Source organism: Oncorhynchus masou, chromosome 12 (genome assembly GCF_036934945.1).
Source record: "Oncorhynchus masou masou isolate Uvic2021 chromosome 12, UVic_Omas_1.1, whole genome shotgun sequence".
Taxonomy (NCBI): domain Eukaryota; kingdom Metazoa; phylum Chordata; class Actinopteri; order Salmoniformes; family Salmonidae; genus Oncorhynchus; species Oncorhynchus masou.
Genome location: NC_088223.1, coordinates 82,446,786 through 82,459,859, shown reverse-complemented (window position 1 = coordinate 82,459,859; position 13,074 = coordinate 82,446,786). Strand labels below are relative to the sequence as shown.

The 13,074-nt window shown below is 47.9% G+C and overlaps 1 protein-coding gene across 1 annotated transcript in view; it reads left to right on the top strand.

The window, feature by feature from the left end:
- LOC135550942 (E3 ubiquitin-protein ligase Jade-2-like) overlaps positions 1 to 13,074 on the top strand; it is a 121,823-nt gene extending 108,749 nt beyond the window's left edge. Inside the window, exon 8 of the mRNA XM_064982227.1 lies at positions 8,289 to 13,074. Within this exon, the coding sequence (XP_064838299.1) occupies positions 8,289 to 9,205 (917 nt within the window). The 3' untranslated portion in view covers positions 9,206 to 13,074. The remainder of the gene's footprint in view (positions 1 to 8,288) is intronic.

Sequence of the window (13,074 nt, the reverse complement as noted above, 5' to 3'; positions counted from 1 at the left end):
TCTGTTACCCCCCTCCCTCCCTTCTCCCTGTTTCCCCGCTCCTTCCCTTCTCTTTTCCCCTCTTTTCTCTCTGTTCACCCTCTCCCTCCCTTCTCTCTGTTTCCTCCCTTCCCTCTGTTTCCCCCCCTCCTTCTCTCTGTTTCCCCCTCCCTCCCTTCCCTCTGTTTCCCCCTCCCTCCCTTCTCTCTGTTTCCCCCTCCCTCCCTTCTCTCTGTTTCCCCCCTCCCTCCCTTCTCTCTGTTTCCCCCTCCCTCCCTTCCCTGTTTCCCCCCCTCCCTCTGTTTCCCCCTCCCTCCCTTCCCCTGTTTCCCCGCTCCCTCCCTTATCTTTTCCCCTCTTTTCTCTCTGTTAACCCTCTCCCTCCCTTCACTCTGTTTCCCCCTCCCTCCCTTCTCTCTGTTTCCCCCCTTTCTCTCTGTTTCCCCCTCCCTCCCTTCCCTCTGTTTCCCCCCCCTCCCTTCTCTCTGTTTCCCCTCTCCCTCCCTTACCCTCTTTCCCCCCCTCCCTCCCTTCTCTTTTCCCCTCTTTTCTCTCTGTTCACCCTCTCCCTCCCTTCTCTCTGTTTCCCCCCCCTCCCCCTCCCTCTTCTCTCTGTTTCCCCCTCCCTCCCTTCCTCTGTTTCCCCCTCCCTCCCTTCTCTCTGTTTCCCCCCCCTCCCTCCCTTCTCTCTGTTTCCCCCCCCCTCCCTTCCCTCTGTTTCCCCCTCCCTCCCTTCCCTCTGTTTCCCCCTCCCCCTTCTGTTTCCCCCCTCCCTCCCTTCTCTCTGTTTCCCCCTCCCTCCCTTCCCTCTGTTTCCCCCTCCCTCCCTTCCCTCTGTTTCCCCCTCCCTCCCTTCTCTCTGTTTCCCCCCTCCCTCCCTTCCCTCTGTTTCCCCCTCCCTCCCTTCCTCCTGTTTCCCCGCTCCCTCCCTTATCTTTTCCCCTCTTTTCTCTCTGTTCACCCTCTCCCTCCCTTCCCTCTGTTTCCCCCTCCCTCCCTTCCCTTTGTTTCCCCCTCCCTCCCTTCTCTCTGTTTCCCCCCTCCCTCCCTTCTCTCTGTTTCCCCCTCCCTCCCTTCCCTCTGTTCCCCCCCTCCCTCCCTTCTCTCTGTTTCCCCCTCCCTCCCTTCCCTCTGTTTCCCCGCTCCCTCCCTTTTCTCTGTTTCCCCCTCCCTCCCTTCCCTCTGTTTCCCCCTCCCTCCCTTCTCTCTGTTTCCCCCTCCCTCCCTTCCCTCTGTTTCCCCCTCCCTCCCTTCTCTCTGTTTCCCCCTCCCTCCCTTCCCTCTGTTTCCCCCCTCCCTCCCTTCTCTCTGTTTCCCCCTCCCTCCCTTCCCTCTGTTTCCCCCTCCCTCCCTTCCCTCTGTTTCCCCCTCCCTCCCTTATCTCTGTTTCCCCCTCCCTTCTCTCTGTTCACCCCTCTCCCTCCCTTCCCTCTGTTTCCCCCTCCCTCCCTTCTCTGTTTCACCCTCTCCCTCCCTTCTCTCTGTTTCCCCCTTCCCTCTCTGTTTCCCCTCCCTCCCTTCTCTCTGTTTCCCCCTCCCTCCCTTCCCTCTGTTTCCCCCTCCCTCCCTTCTCTCTGTTTCCCCCTCCCTCCCTTCCCTCTGTTTCCCCCTCCCTCCCTTCCCTCTGTTTCCCCCTCCCTCCCTTCTCTCTGTTTCCCCCTCCCTCCCTTCTCTCTGTTTCCCCCTCCCTCCCTTCCCTCTGTTTCCCCCTCCCTCCCTTCCCTCTGTTTCCCCCTCCCTCCCTTCTCTTTTCCCCTCTTTTCTCTCTGTTTCCTTCCTCCTCCCTTCTCTCTGTTTCCCCTCCCTCCCTTCCCTCTGTTTCCCCCTCCCTTCTCTCCCTTCTCTCTGTTTCCCCCCTCCCTCCCTTCTCTCTGTTTCCCCCTCCCTCCCTTCCTCTGTTTCCCCCTCCCTCCCTTCTCTCTGTTTCCCTCCCTCCCTTCCTCTGTTTCCCCCTCCCTCCCTTCCCTCTGTTTCCCCCTCCCTCCCTTCAGGTCTGTTTCCCCCTTTTTCTCTCTGTTTCCCCCTCCCTCCCTTCTCTCTGTTTCCCCCATCCGTCCCTTCTCTCTGTTTCCCCGCTCCCTCCCTTCTCTCTGTTTCCCCGCTCCCTCCCTTCTCTCTGTTTCCCCCCCTCCCTTCTCTCTGTTACTCCCTCCCTCCCTTCTCTTTTCCCCTCTTTTCTCTCTGTTCACCCTCTCCCTCCTTCATTTTCTCTGTTCCACCTCTCTTCCCACTATTCCACCTCTCCTCCCCTCCTCTCATCCCCTCTTCAACCCTCCATACCTTCTCCTCAGGTCGCCTGTCTCCAGCAGAGGTGCTGGTGCTGATGCTGCGTCATGGAAACTGCTGGCCTGGGGGTGCTGATGACGCCATCACAGCAGCTCTTCCTGGCCTGCTGGGCACAGGGCTCTAGGGACTAGAGGGGGGAGGAGGAACACGTAACTGGCTAGAGGAGAGGGAACAATAGAGGGATTGGACAGGTGTTCGATGGCACCCTATTCCATATTTAGTGCAATACTGTGCCATTTGGGACAGAACGTCCTTATTTTTATGTATGCAACTCGTCTGACAGTTGTCTTGAGTTGTAGTTAGACAAACAAAACCAGACAATGATGTAGGTCATATGCGGTTGAATCAGTGTTCATGCGTCTGGTGTGGCTGTAGCCTTAGGTAGTGGTGTAACAGGAGGATCTAACAGGGGATGGGTCGCTCTGGAATGTTGAAGGTTGTGTTGGTGTGACCCCCTGACACCTCTTTGTCTAGTCAATGTCATTATGAGGAATCATGTACAGTAGACTGGAGTGAATCAGGTACAGTAGAGTGAATCCGGTACAGTAGACTAGAGTGAATCAGGTACAATAGAGTGAATCAGGTATAGTCAACTAGAGGGAATCAGGTACAGTAGACTAGAAGGAATCAGGTACAGTAGACGAGTGAATCAGGTCTAGTCAACTAGAGGGAATCAGGTACACTAGAGTGAATCAGGTACAGTTGACAAGAGGGAGTAAGGTACAGTAGACTAGTGAATCAGGTACAGTAGACTAGAATGAATCGGGTACAATAGAGTGATTCAGGTACAGTAGACTAGAGTAAATAAGGTACAGTAGAGTGAATCAGGTACAGTAGACTAGATTGAATTGGGTACAATAGAGTGATTCAGGTACAGTAGACTAGAGTGAATCGGGTAGACTAGAGTGAATCGGGTACAGTAGACTAGAGTGAATCAGGTACAGTAGACTAGAGTGAATCAGGTACAGTAGAGTGAATCAGGTACAGTAGACTAGAGTGAATCAGGTACAGTAGACTAGAGTGAATCAGGTACAGTAGAGTGAATCATGTACAGTAGACTAGAGTGAATCAGGTACAGTAGAGAATCAGGTACAGTAGACTAGAGTGAATCAGGTACAGTAGACTAGAGTGAATCAGGTACACTAGACTAGAGTGAATCAGGTACAGTAGACTGAATCAGGTACAGTAGACTAGAGTGAATCAGGTACAGTAGACTAGAGTAAATAAGGTACAGTAGAGTGAATCAGGTACAGTAGACTAGATTGAATCAGGTCCACTAGACTAGAGGGAATCAGACAGTAGGGAATCAGGTACAATAGACTAGAGTGAATCAGGTACAGTAGACTAGAGTAAATCAGGTACAGTAGAGTGAATCATGTACAGTAGACTAGAGTGAATCAGGTCCACTAGACTAGAGGAATCAAATCAGATACAGTAGAGTGAATCAGGTACAGTAGACTAGAATCAGGTACAGTAGACTAGAGTGAATCAGAGTGATTCAGGTACAGTAGACTAGAGTGAATCAGGTACAGTAGACTAGAGTGAATCAGGTCCACTAGACTAGAGGGAATCAGATACAGTAGGGAATCAGGTACACTGGAGTGAATCAGGTACAGTAGACTAGAGGCAGTCAGGTACAGTACACTAGAGTGAATCAGGTACAGTAGAGTGAATCAGGTACAGTAGACTAGAGGGAATCAGGTCCACTAGACTAGAGGGAATCAGATACAGTAGGGAATCAGGTACACTGGAGTGAATCAGGTACAGTAGACTAGAGTGAATCAGGTACAGTAGACTAGAGTGAATCAGGTCCACTAGACTAGAGGGAATCAGATACAGTAGGGAATCAGGTACACTGGAGTGAATCAGGTACAGTAGACTAGAGTGAATCAGGTACAGTAGACTAGAGGGAATCAGGTCCACTAGACTAGAGGGAATCAGATACAGTAGGGAATCAGGTACACTGGAGTGAATCAGGTACAGTAGACTAGAGGCAGTCAGGTACAGTAGACTAGAGTGAATCAGGTACAGTAGAGTGAATCAGGTACAGTAGACTAGAGGGAATCAGGTACAGTAGAGTGAATCAGGTACAGTAGACTAGAGGGAATCAGGTACAGTAGACTAGAGTGAATCAGGTACAGTAGACTAGAGGGAATCAGGTACAGTAGACTAGAGGGAATCAGGTACAGACTAGAGTGAATCAGGTACAGTAGACTAGAGGGAATCAGGTACAGTAGACTAGAGGGAGTAAGGTACAGTAGAGTGAATCAGGTACAGTAGACTAGAGTGAATAAGGTACAGTAGAGTGAATCAGGTACAGTAGACTAGAGGGAATAAGGTACAGTAGAGTGAATCAGGTACAGTAGACGAGAGGGAGTAAGGTACAGTAGACTAGAGGGACACTATGGTGATCAGATAAGGCGATATCAACAATAGAGGATATGTCAATAGAAATCCCCTTGGTAATAACCAGGTCCAGAGTACGGCCGTGGTTATGTGTGGGCCCAGTAATATGTTGGATAAAGTCCATAGAGCTCAAAAGATTAATACATTCAATGGCCCTGGAGTCCATGTCTTTTTCAACATGAATATTAATATCGCCCAGCACAATGATTTTATCTTAGTTCTCAAGGACAATAGACAATACTTCAGATAAATCAGTAAAGAAAGTGGGGCAGTGTTTTGGTGGCCTATACAGGGTTATGGCCAGCACTGGTGGCTGACATTTAAACAGTAAAGTATGATGCTCAAAAGACCCAAAATCGCCAAACGAAATGACCTTACAGCTGAGAGCATTAGTAAAAATAGAGGCTGTCCTCCCACCCTTTTTCCTTTTTCTGATAGAGTATGAAAAGCTGTCGTCTGGGAGGAGGCTTCATTAAGAGCGGCACTACAGTCTGATGGCAGCCATGTTTCAGTTAGAAACATGCAATCAACTTTTCACTCTGTAATTTTATTATTATTATTTTTCATTTCACCTTTATTTAACCAGGGAAAGAGGTCATTCACGAGAAAGGTTTTACTTGTGATTGCTCTAACATTTAAAAGCGCCCCTCTGAGTATGGGCCCCTCTGCCTCTGGGGCATCTGCTTTGAAGTAACCAATGAAATAACAACCAAATTATTAAAGTTACAACCACGTTTTCTGACAGTCTCCGATCCATCAGAATGGTAGGCGATAACTGTTTGTATTAACTCAAGTTAAAGGAACATAAAGTAGGTTACTCACAATAACCATAGTGCCATTTCTATAGGAGTTAATATGCTTTCCAAGTCCTCTGTTGCTTATTCTGACAGGGAGAACTGGAGCACTACCAGACCATGTCTGTCAGTCTCTAATACAGTTTGCCATGTTGCTGGAAATAATCCTGGAACCCCTGCAATTCGGGTGAATCCCGTCTCTTTTAAAAAGTGCTGGTTGCTCCCACAGTAAATCAAAGTTGTCACAAAAAGAGACATTCCTGTCGTTGCAAAGTTTCTTCGGGTACAAGTTCAGGGCAAAAAGTCGGCCGAAACGTTCCGAACCCCTTCGGTAGTACGGGAGGGGGCAAGAGGTAATTATTCTCTTCCTTGTGCTAGCCAGGGTGTAAAAATTTTTAAATATAATTGGTGTCCTCCCTCAGTTCTTCAGATCGCCTAAAACAAAGGTCATTTAAACCGATGTGAGTGACGATGGTGTCAATGTTGGAGTAGTTGCGCCTCTGTGGTTTTGTCACTAATTTTGTGGCACAGTTGCCGCGTTCACGTACTAGTCAACTAGGAAATGCTCAGAAATTTCCGACTTGCTAACTGGTTGTAGTTATATGTAGTTATATACGTGCCATGTTCAACGAATCAGCAAGCCTGTGTATATTTGGTAAATGTACTTGTATATTTTGCATGATATGGTGCTTTCACCATTGGATCACCAAGACCTGTAAATAAATCTACACTCTGAGCACATCAACCTGCCTTGCCTTCTGCTGATTTCATGCTCTTATGACTGCAATATGTCCCTATTTTACAATTACATCATCAAAATGTGTTGTAGACAAAATAATTTAAAGGCCTGGTAGCCTCAATAAATAGACACAGATTTGTAGTTGAACATTCCATGCCTAGATTTTTTAAAGCTTGACTTAAGACTTGTGACTCGACTTGACTTGCTCTTAGAATGCACGACTTGGACTTCACTCGAGACTCGACCCGTTGTTCTTGGGACTCGACTTGAACTCAGACCTTTTAACTTGAGACCTGCTTGTGACTCGAATAATAGTGAATTGGTCCCACTTCTGGTTTTCTCTCCCTCTATTGTCTGGCCCTGTGAGAACCGGAGTTGCCAGGCTGCAGAGAGGCTCTGGCAGCTAACACTGGGCCATAATGACAGACAAGGAGCCGTGCATATCTTATATACACAGACAGCATGCATCGTATCCAAAAGCTGCGTTTGACAGTGAAAGTCCCTGGTGGTGGTGACAAAGCACAGACGGACTGACAGACCAAGAACAGGGCTAATGAATTGTTTAGACTCACACAGGAAGTGGGTTGATAGGGTGAGTCCCAAATGGAACCCTATTCCTTATGTACTGCACTACTTTTGACCAGCCCCCAAGTCTCTGGTTAAAAGTAGTGCACTATATGGGGAATAGGGTGTGATTTGGGGGACACACATACTGGCTGTGAAATTATTTTAAATTCAGTGAAAGAAAGTGTGGTCAAATCCCCAATTCTGTACTCCGTCACTCAGTCAGTCCTACACTTCCTCTTCCTATGGGTTCCAAGGTTGTTAGAATTCCTCTTCCTATGGGTTCCAGGGTTGTTCCAGATTTTTGCAATGTTACGTAGATGGAAAAAAAGCTGTCCTTGAAACAGTCCTGATATGTTGGTCAAAAGAGAGATCTGGGTCCAGAGTAACGATGAGGTCATTCACAGTTTTATTTGAGACGAATGTACAACCATCAAGATTAATTGTCAGATTCAACAGAAGATCTCTTTGTTTCTTGGGACCTAGAACAAGCATCTCTGTTCTGTCCGAGTTTGAAAGTAGAAAGTTTGCAGCCATCCACTTCCTTATGTCTGAAACACAGGCTTCCAGTGAGGGCAATTTTGGGACTTCACCATGTTTCATTGAAATGTACAGCTGTGTGTCATCCGCATAGCAGTGAAAGTTAACATTATGTTTTCGAATGACATCCCCAAGAGGTAAAATATATAGTGAAAACAATAGTGGTCCTAAAACGGAACCTTGAGGAACACCGAAATTTACAGTTGATTTGTCAGAGGACAAACCATCCACAGAGACAAACTGATATCTTTCCGACAGATAAGATCTAAACCAGGCCAGGACCAATTTGGGTTTCCAATCTCTCCAAAAGAATTTGGTGATCGATGGTATCAAAAGCAGCACTAAGGTCAAGGAGCACGAGGACAGATGCAGAGCCTCGGTCTGAGGCCATTAAAAGGGTCATTTACCACCTTCACAAGTGCAGTCTCAGTTCTTCAGTCTCAGTTCTTCCAGGATTCTTCCAAACTTCTTCTTCCTATGGCTTCCAGGGTTGTTCCAGACTTCCTCTTCCTATGGGTTCCAGGATTCTTCCAAACTTCTTCTTCCTATGGGTTCCAGGGTTGTTCCAGACTTCCTCTTCCTATGGGTTCCAAGGTTCTTCCAGACTTCCTCCCAGAAGGCTTTATATTTTGGATGGAACATTTGATGTTACTAACCTCCCGTAGACATTCATTATTCATTACAATCATGGTCAAAGTCAGATCAACCGAAGCACTGTGAATCTCAAGGGTGTCAAACTCAATTCCTGGAGGGCCGTGTGTCTGTTTTTCAGTCCTCCCTTGTACTTAATTGATCAATTAAGGTCAATGTTTAATTAGCATCTCCCCTCACCTAGTTGTCTGTCTTAATTGGACATGAATTGAAAGGAAATAACAAAACCAGCAGACACACTGCCCTCCAGGAAGTGAGTTTGACACCCCTGCTCTGTAGTGTGGTTTCTATGGTCCCTCTCACCTTTCGTCTGTCTATCTCTCCCCCAGGTTTCCCCAAGACCTTCCCTCTGGACAACACCCTGTTTGACAGCTGGCTGGCCCAGTCGGTGCAGATCACGGCTGATGACATGCTGAGCAAGTGGGCCCTGGAAGCCGGGCAGCACCGTGACAAGACGGCCAGCCTGCTGTCTGACCAGCTGCTGCAGGGAGAGGAGAGCCTGCTCAGTCTTATGATGGACCACTCCATGAAGTCCACCTGGAAGACCCCTCAGCTGGGCCGCAAGACCCGGGGCCATCACTCCACCACCAACACCGCCGCAGCAACAACCGACACCCCCCCTGCTGCTGCAGCCACTGCAGCCTCCACAGCCAAGGGGGCTCTACTGGTAGAGGAGAGGCCAGGCCATGGGGCTCGTAGAGGGGAAAGGTCCCGGGGCACCAAGGCCCTCCACCACCGCCACCCCCAGACCAGGAGCACTGAGACCCCCCTGGACCCGCCACCGCAGCCGCCCACCTCCAAAATGGACTCCTGTCACATCTCGGAGGAGCGTGGCCCCTGGGACAGCCTCACGGGTACTGGGGTAGCGTCCTCCCCCCTGGCCTCCTGTTTCCCCCCATGCAGTAGTCCTGGGACAGTGCCTGAGTGGGGGTCAGGGGGGGGTCCCATTCCCCGCACGGCCTTGCGCCTCCGCCTGCACCGGCAGGGCAAGTCCCGGGGGAAGGGTGGGGCGTTGCAGGAAGCTGTGGAGCGCCCCCTGGAAAGGGAGAGAGAGAGGGACCCCCACCCCGTCTCCCACCCAGTGAAGGAGACATCATCATCGCTGCTGGACCCCGAGACAGACTGCTACTTCTCTGACGCCGAGCAGAGCGACTCAGACACACACTCCAGCGCCCGCAAGCTTCGTCTGGCTCAGTTGCATTCTGGGAGCGAGGACCTGCTGAGGAGGAGCGTGCTGGCTTTGTAGAAAAAACTGAGATGCGCGCACACATACACACACCATCGACCAGAACACACACTGTTTTCTCAGACTGACTGGAGCTCCATCCCAGCTCCCTCTGCCACGGCTTCTGTCTGTGCTCTTGATATTAAAATTGTAGTTATTTTCTTTCTAGATCGATTTAATGAACCAAATCTCCGTCATGAATCAGTTTATCTGCTCTGTTCTGGGGATTTGAATGTAGCTGCTACATAGTTAAACAATGAGGCCCTAGATGTTCGTAGTTAAAGTAGCTGTATGATGATGTAAGAAGAGAAAGTGTATTTGGACTACGTTACGTTTAGGTTTTATTTGGTTTAGATGTATAACTCGGTGGTAAACCATGTCATCAACCCTTTCTAGCAACGTGGGGTCAGTGGTAACTAACCACAAGAGTTGGGCTGAATACTTTGTGGACATTATAAGCTAGTTCAGGTGAATCACTTATTTTCAAATGACCGAAGATGGATCCCATGATGCAATCCCTGGGATATGATGTTTAAAAAGCCTTTCAGTTCAGAATCAGACCCAGAACAGGTCTAATGGGCTAACCCATCAGTCTGAGAAATATACAGAAAATATCACACAAATATTAGCCTTTAAAAGCACAAATAGCTAACAGGAACTGTAATGCAAACATTGTGCATAAACACACTCACACACATATACAACACACACATTACACAAACACACACATGATTACATTCTCAAAGCTACTCCCTCTGCATTCAGCCGTTGTTGTAACATACTGTTTGAGAATTACGTCAGCTCTTCACTGACTCTGCCTCCTCTTCCGTTTGAATCATTGGAGAAACAATATTTAACGAATTGTGTGCCTTCTGTCGCTCCCCCAAAATGAGTTTATCAATCACTTCTATAATCTGATTTGTTACAATCAAAAAAGGGAAACCTGTTGTATTGGTAATCAAGCGTACCGAAACAGATGACCTTAATTGTAGTGCCTAAAAAAGGATGTATATACAGCTTTTGCCATGAATCAACCCAACCGCACGCAAAGCCACACAGATACACAGTTCTACCATATTTGTGCAAATTGCTGCCCCAACAAAGCAACTTCTAGAGTCATTGTTGCTCCCGTCAGACGAGTGGTATAATCAGCTACAGTACAGACTCCTGGATTCTGACTTATTTTTTTAGTTCTTTGTAAATTTGTTTTAACTCTTGTTTTTTCGTCTCAGAGAGTTGTATTTTATACTTAAAGTGGTCCACAGTATTTTCTCAGGGTTTAAAAAAATCGAAGAAGACATATAAGAAGGGTTGAAAATGTATTGAAATCAAAGTTAAACCGTAAATATATTATACTATAAAAGGCTATTTTATACATATAAGTATGTATAGAAAAAGTTCCTTTGGCAAAGCTTCACTGTTTGAACTGACTACTACTGTACTGAGAGATTTTCTCCTGTCTCAATCAGTACACTACTACTGCTCCTTCTACTACCCAACTGGCTGTCTCCTGAGTTGATGATGCCAAAGAACAGTGTAAAACAAACTGGGCAGCATGCACTCACTCTGGTAGCGTCCTAAACAACACCCTATTCCCTAGACAGTGCACATGGTGCCGGTTGGGACGCAGGCTCACTCTCCGGTGTCACCATGGGATCCGCTGAAGGACATGAATACGGAAATCTACCTGATGCCAGCAGCGCTGTTCTAGTCGTTCTAGCTGTTCTGCATTGCTCTGGCCTGGTGTGACTCGGCTTTAACACCCACCACCACTATTTCACCTTGGACCCTCCTATTCCCTGCTCCCTTAAGGCTGTTACTTACTGGCCCTCTGTGCCACTGACCTACTCTAGATGGAGTGTCGCAGTTCCCCCCTGCCCCCTACCTGGGAAGAGTTGAATGCTGCTGAACCGTGTGTGTGTGTGTGTGTGTGTGTGTGTGTGTGTGTGTGTGTGTGTGTGGCTGATGGTTCAGAGCCCACTGACACCCCCAGTGCTGTTATCACAGAGTTGGAATGTAGAAGATGACTAGATTTTTGTGTTTTTGTCCGGTCCCCAGATGGGACCCATATTCAGGATGAAAACCCCCTAAAACAGTGTATTGGTCAGGTGGCTCTGTCTGTCTGCAGCCAGTCCGGTTACTTCCTTTGGCCACTTCCTTTCCATCCACCGTAACCCTTGGAGACAGACCAGTATAATCATAGAAATAGAATGAGTAGCACATTCTATTCATTCTTACTCTATGATTGCAACGTACACAATAACAACAACCATGCTTATTGTTGCCTGCAGATAAGTCGTCTGGGTGGATGAATAGGGTTAGCGCTGTAGTAGCCCCACCGAATCCACCCAAACACCTAGTCGTTTACGTGTTGCTAAGACGATGAAATGTAAACTTGGTTTCAATATTTAATATATACACCAATTTAGACTAGACAGTGTTTTAGACGGAGCCCTTCATGTACGGCCCCTAACGTAGTAGAAAACAGGTTGTTATTATTGGAGTGGGGCATCTACGCCCTCTTCCTCCGCTTCCTCTCAAAAACAGTAGGCTGCCATTTTAGTGAGGTGGTGAGGCCTTTTAGTACAGCAGGCAGCAGGTGACTGCACTTTTCATACAGATTATAGATGATGGAGGGATAGATGGTAGTATATCCTCGATGGACAGTAATATCCGACAGAGTACCTATGGATTACTATTAACCTCCTCAAGCAGCGTTTCTTTGCCCCATTCCTGAGGACCCACAGGCTTCGTGTTTTGTTCCAGCCCACACTAACACACCTGATACAGATCATCAAATTGATGATCAGTTGAATTTAGGATGTGTTAGTGCTGAGCTGGAACAAAACATACATTTGGACGGTTGGTCCCCTGAAATAGGGTTGAGAAAGGATGCTTTGGTGTAGCTGTGGATGAATGTCCTAGTGCTGTCTCCGTACCACCTAGGAACTGCTGCTGCTGTTGTTGTCGTTTGTAGCGTGAAAAGGCCATCAGCACACTAACAGAACACAACGATGACGTCATTGAGAAGGATCTCCTCTTCTGTGTTAGTTGCTTCCTCCGATAGGGAACTGGTTCAAGGCTGTAGTAGTTCGACTGCCGTTTACCCGTCTGCTTTTTGTATGCACCAACAATAGTGTATGATACTGTACTAGAGACCGTTTTGTTTCCTTGTTAAAAGCCTTCGCAAGCTGTTTTTGTAACGCTTCTGCCGCGGCTCATATAACTAGAATGCTGACTCATAATCAGACCAACTGCTTCCTTATTGGCGCTTTAGCTCTCTGACAGTTGACGGACTGCTTCCACACAGTGAAGTATGGTTCCAATCCAACACCCACCCCACAGACTAGGGTTCTGTCTCACTCCCCTCCCTGCTTCAGTGTTCCGCCAGCCCGCCTTGACTCCTTCATTGTTTTGAAGCACAGCAGGATCAAAGGAACAAACTTTAAGGTCAAATAATGACATGCATGTGTAGTGGAGAGCGTTTGTCACTCTGCTGCTTAGAGAGAGAGTGTTTGCGCCCTGTCCACACAGTGTACTTAAACAGGCAGTGAATCTGAACAACACCCGTCTCTCCCTTTTTCTGTGTGGCACACAAACACTTCTGTTTTTACTGGAGCTCATTTTATTTGCTTTCTTTGCTTTTGTTTTATACAACCAGAGAGAAAATTATTTGATAAAACAAAAGGGGGAATTGCTAATTGCAGTTTAAATGGTCAGGCCGGTTCCCCAGTGGGCTGATAGTTCAGTTGGCCAGGCCGGATCCCCAGTGGGCTGATAGTTCAGTTGGCCAGGCCGGTTCCCCAGTGGGCTGATAGTTCAGTTGGCCAGGCCGGTTCCCCAGTGGGCTGATAGTTCAGTTGGCCAGGCCGGCTCCCGGTGGGCTGATA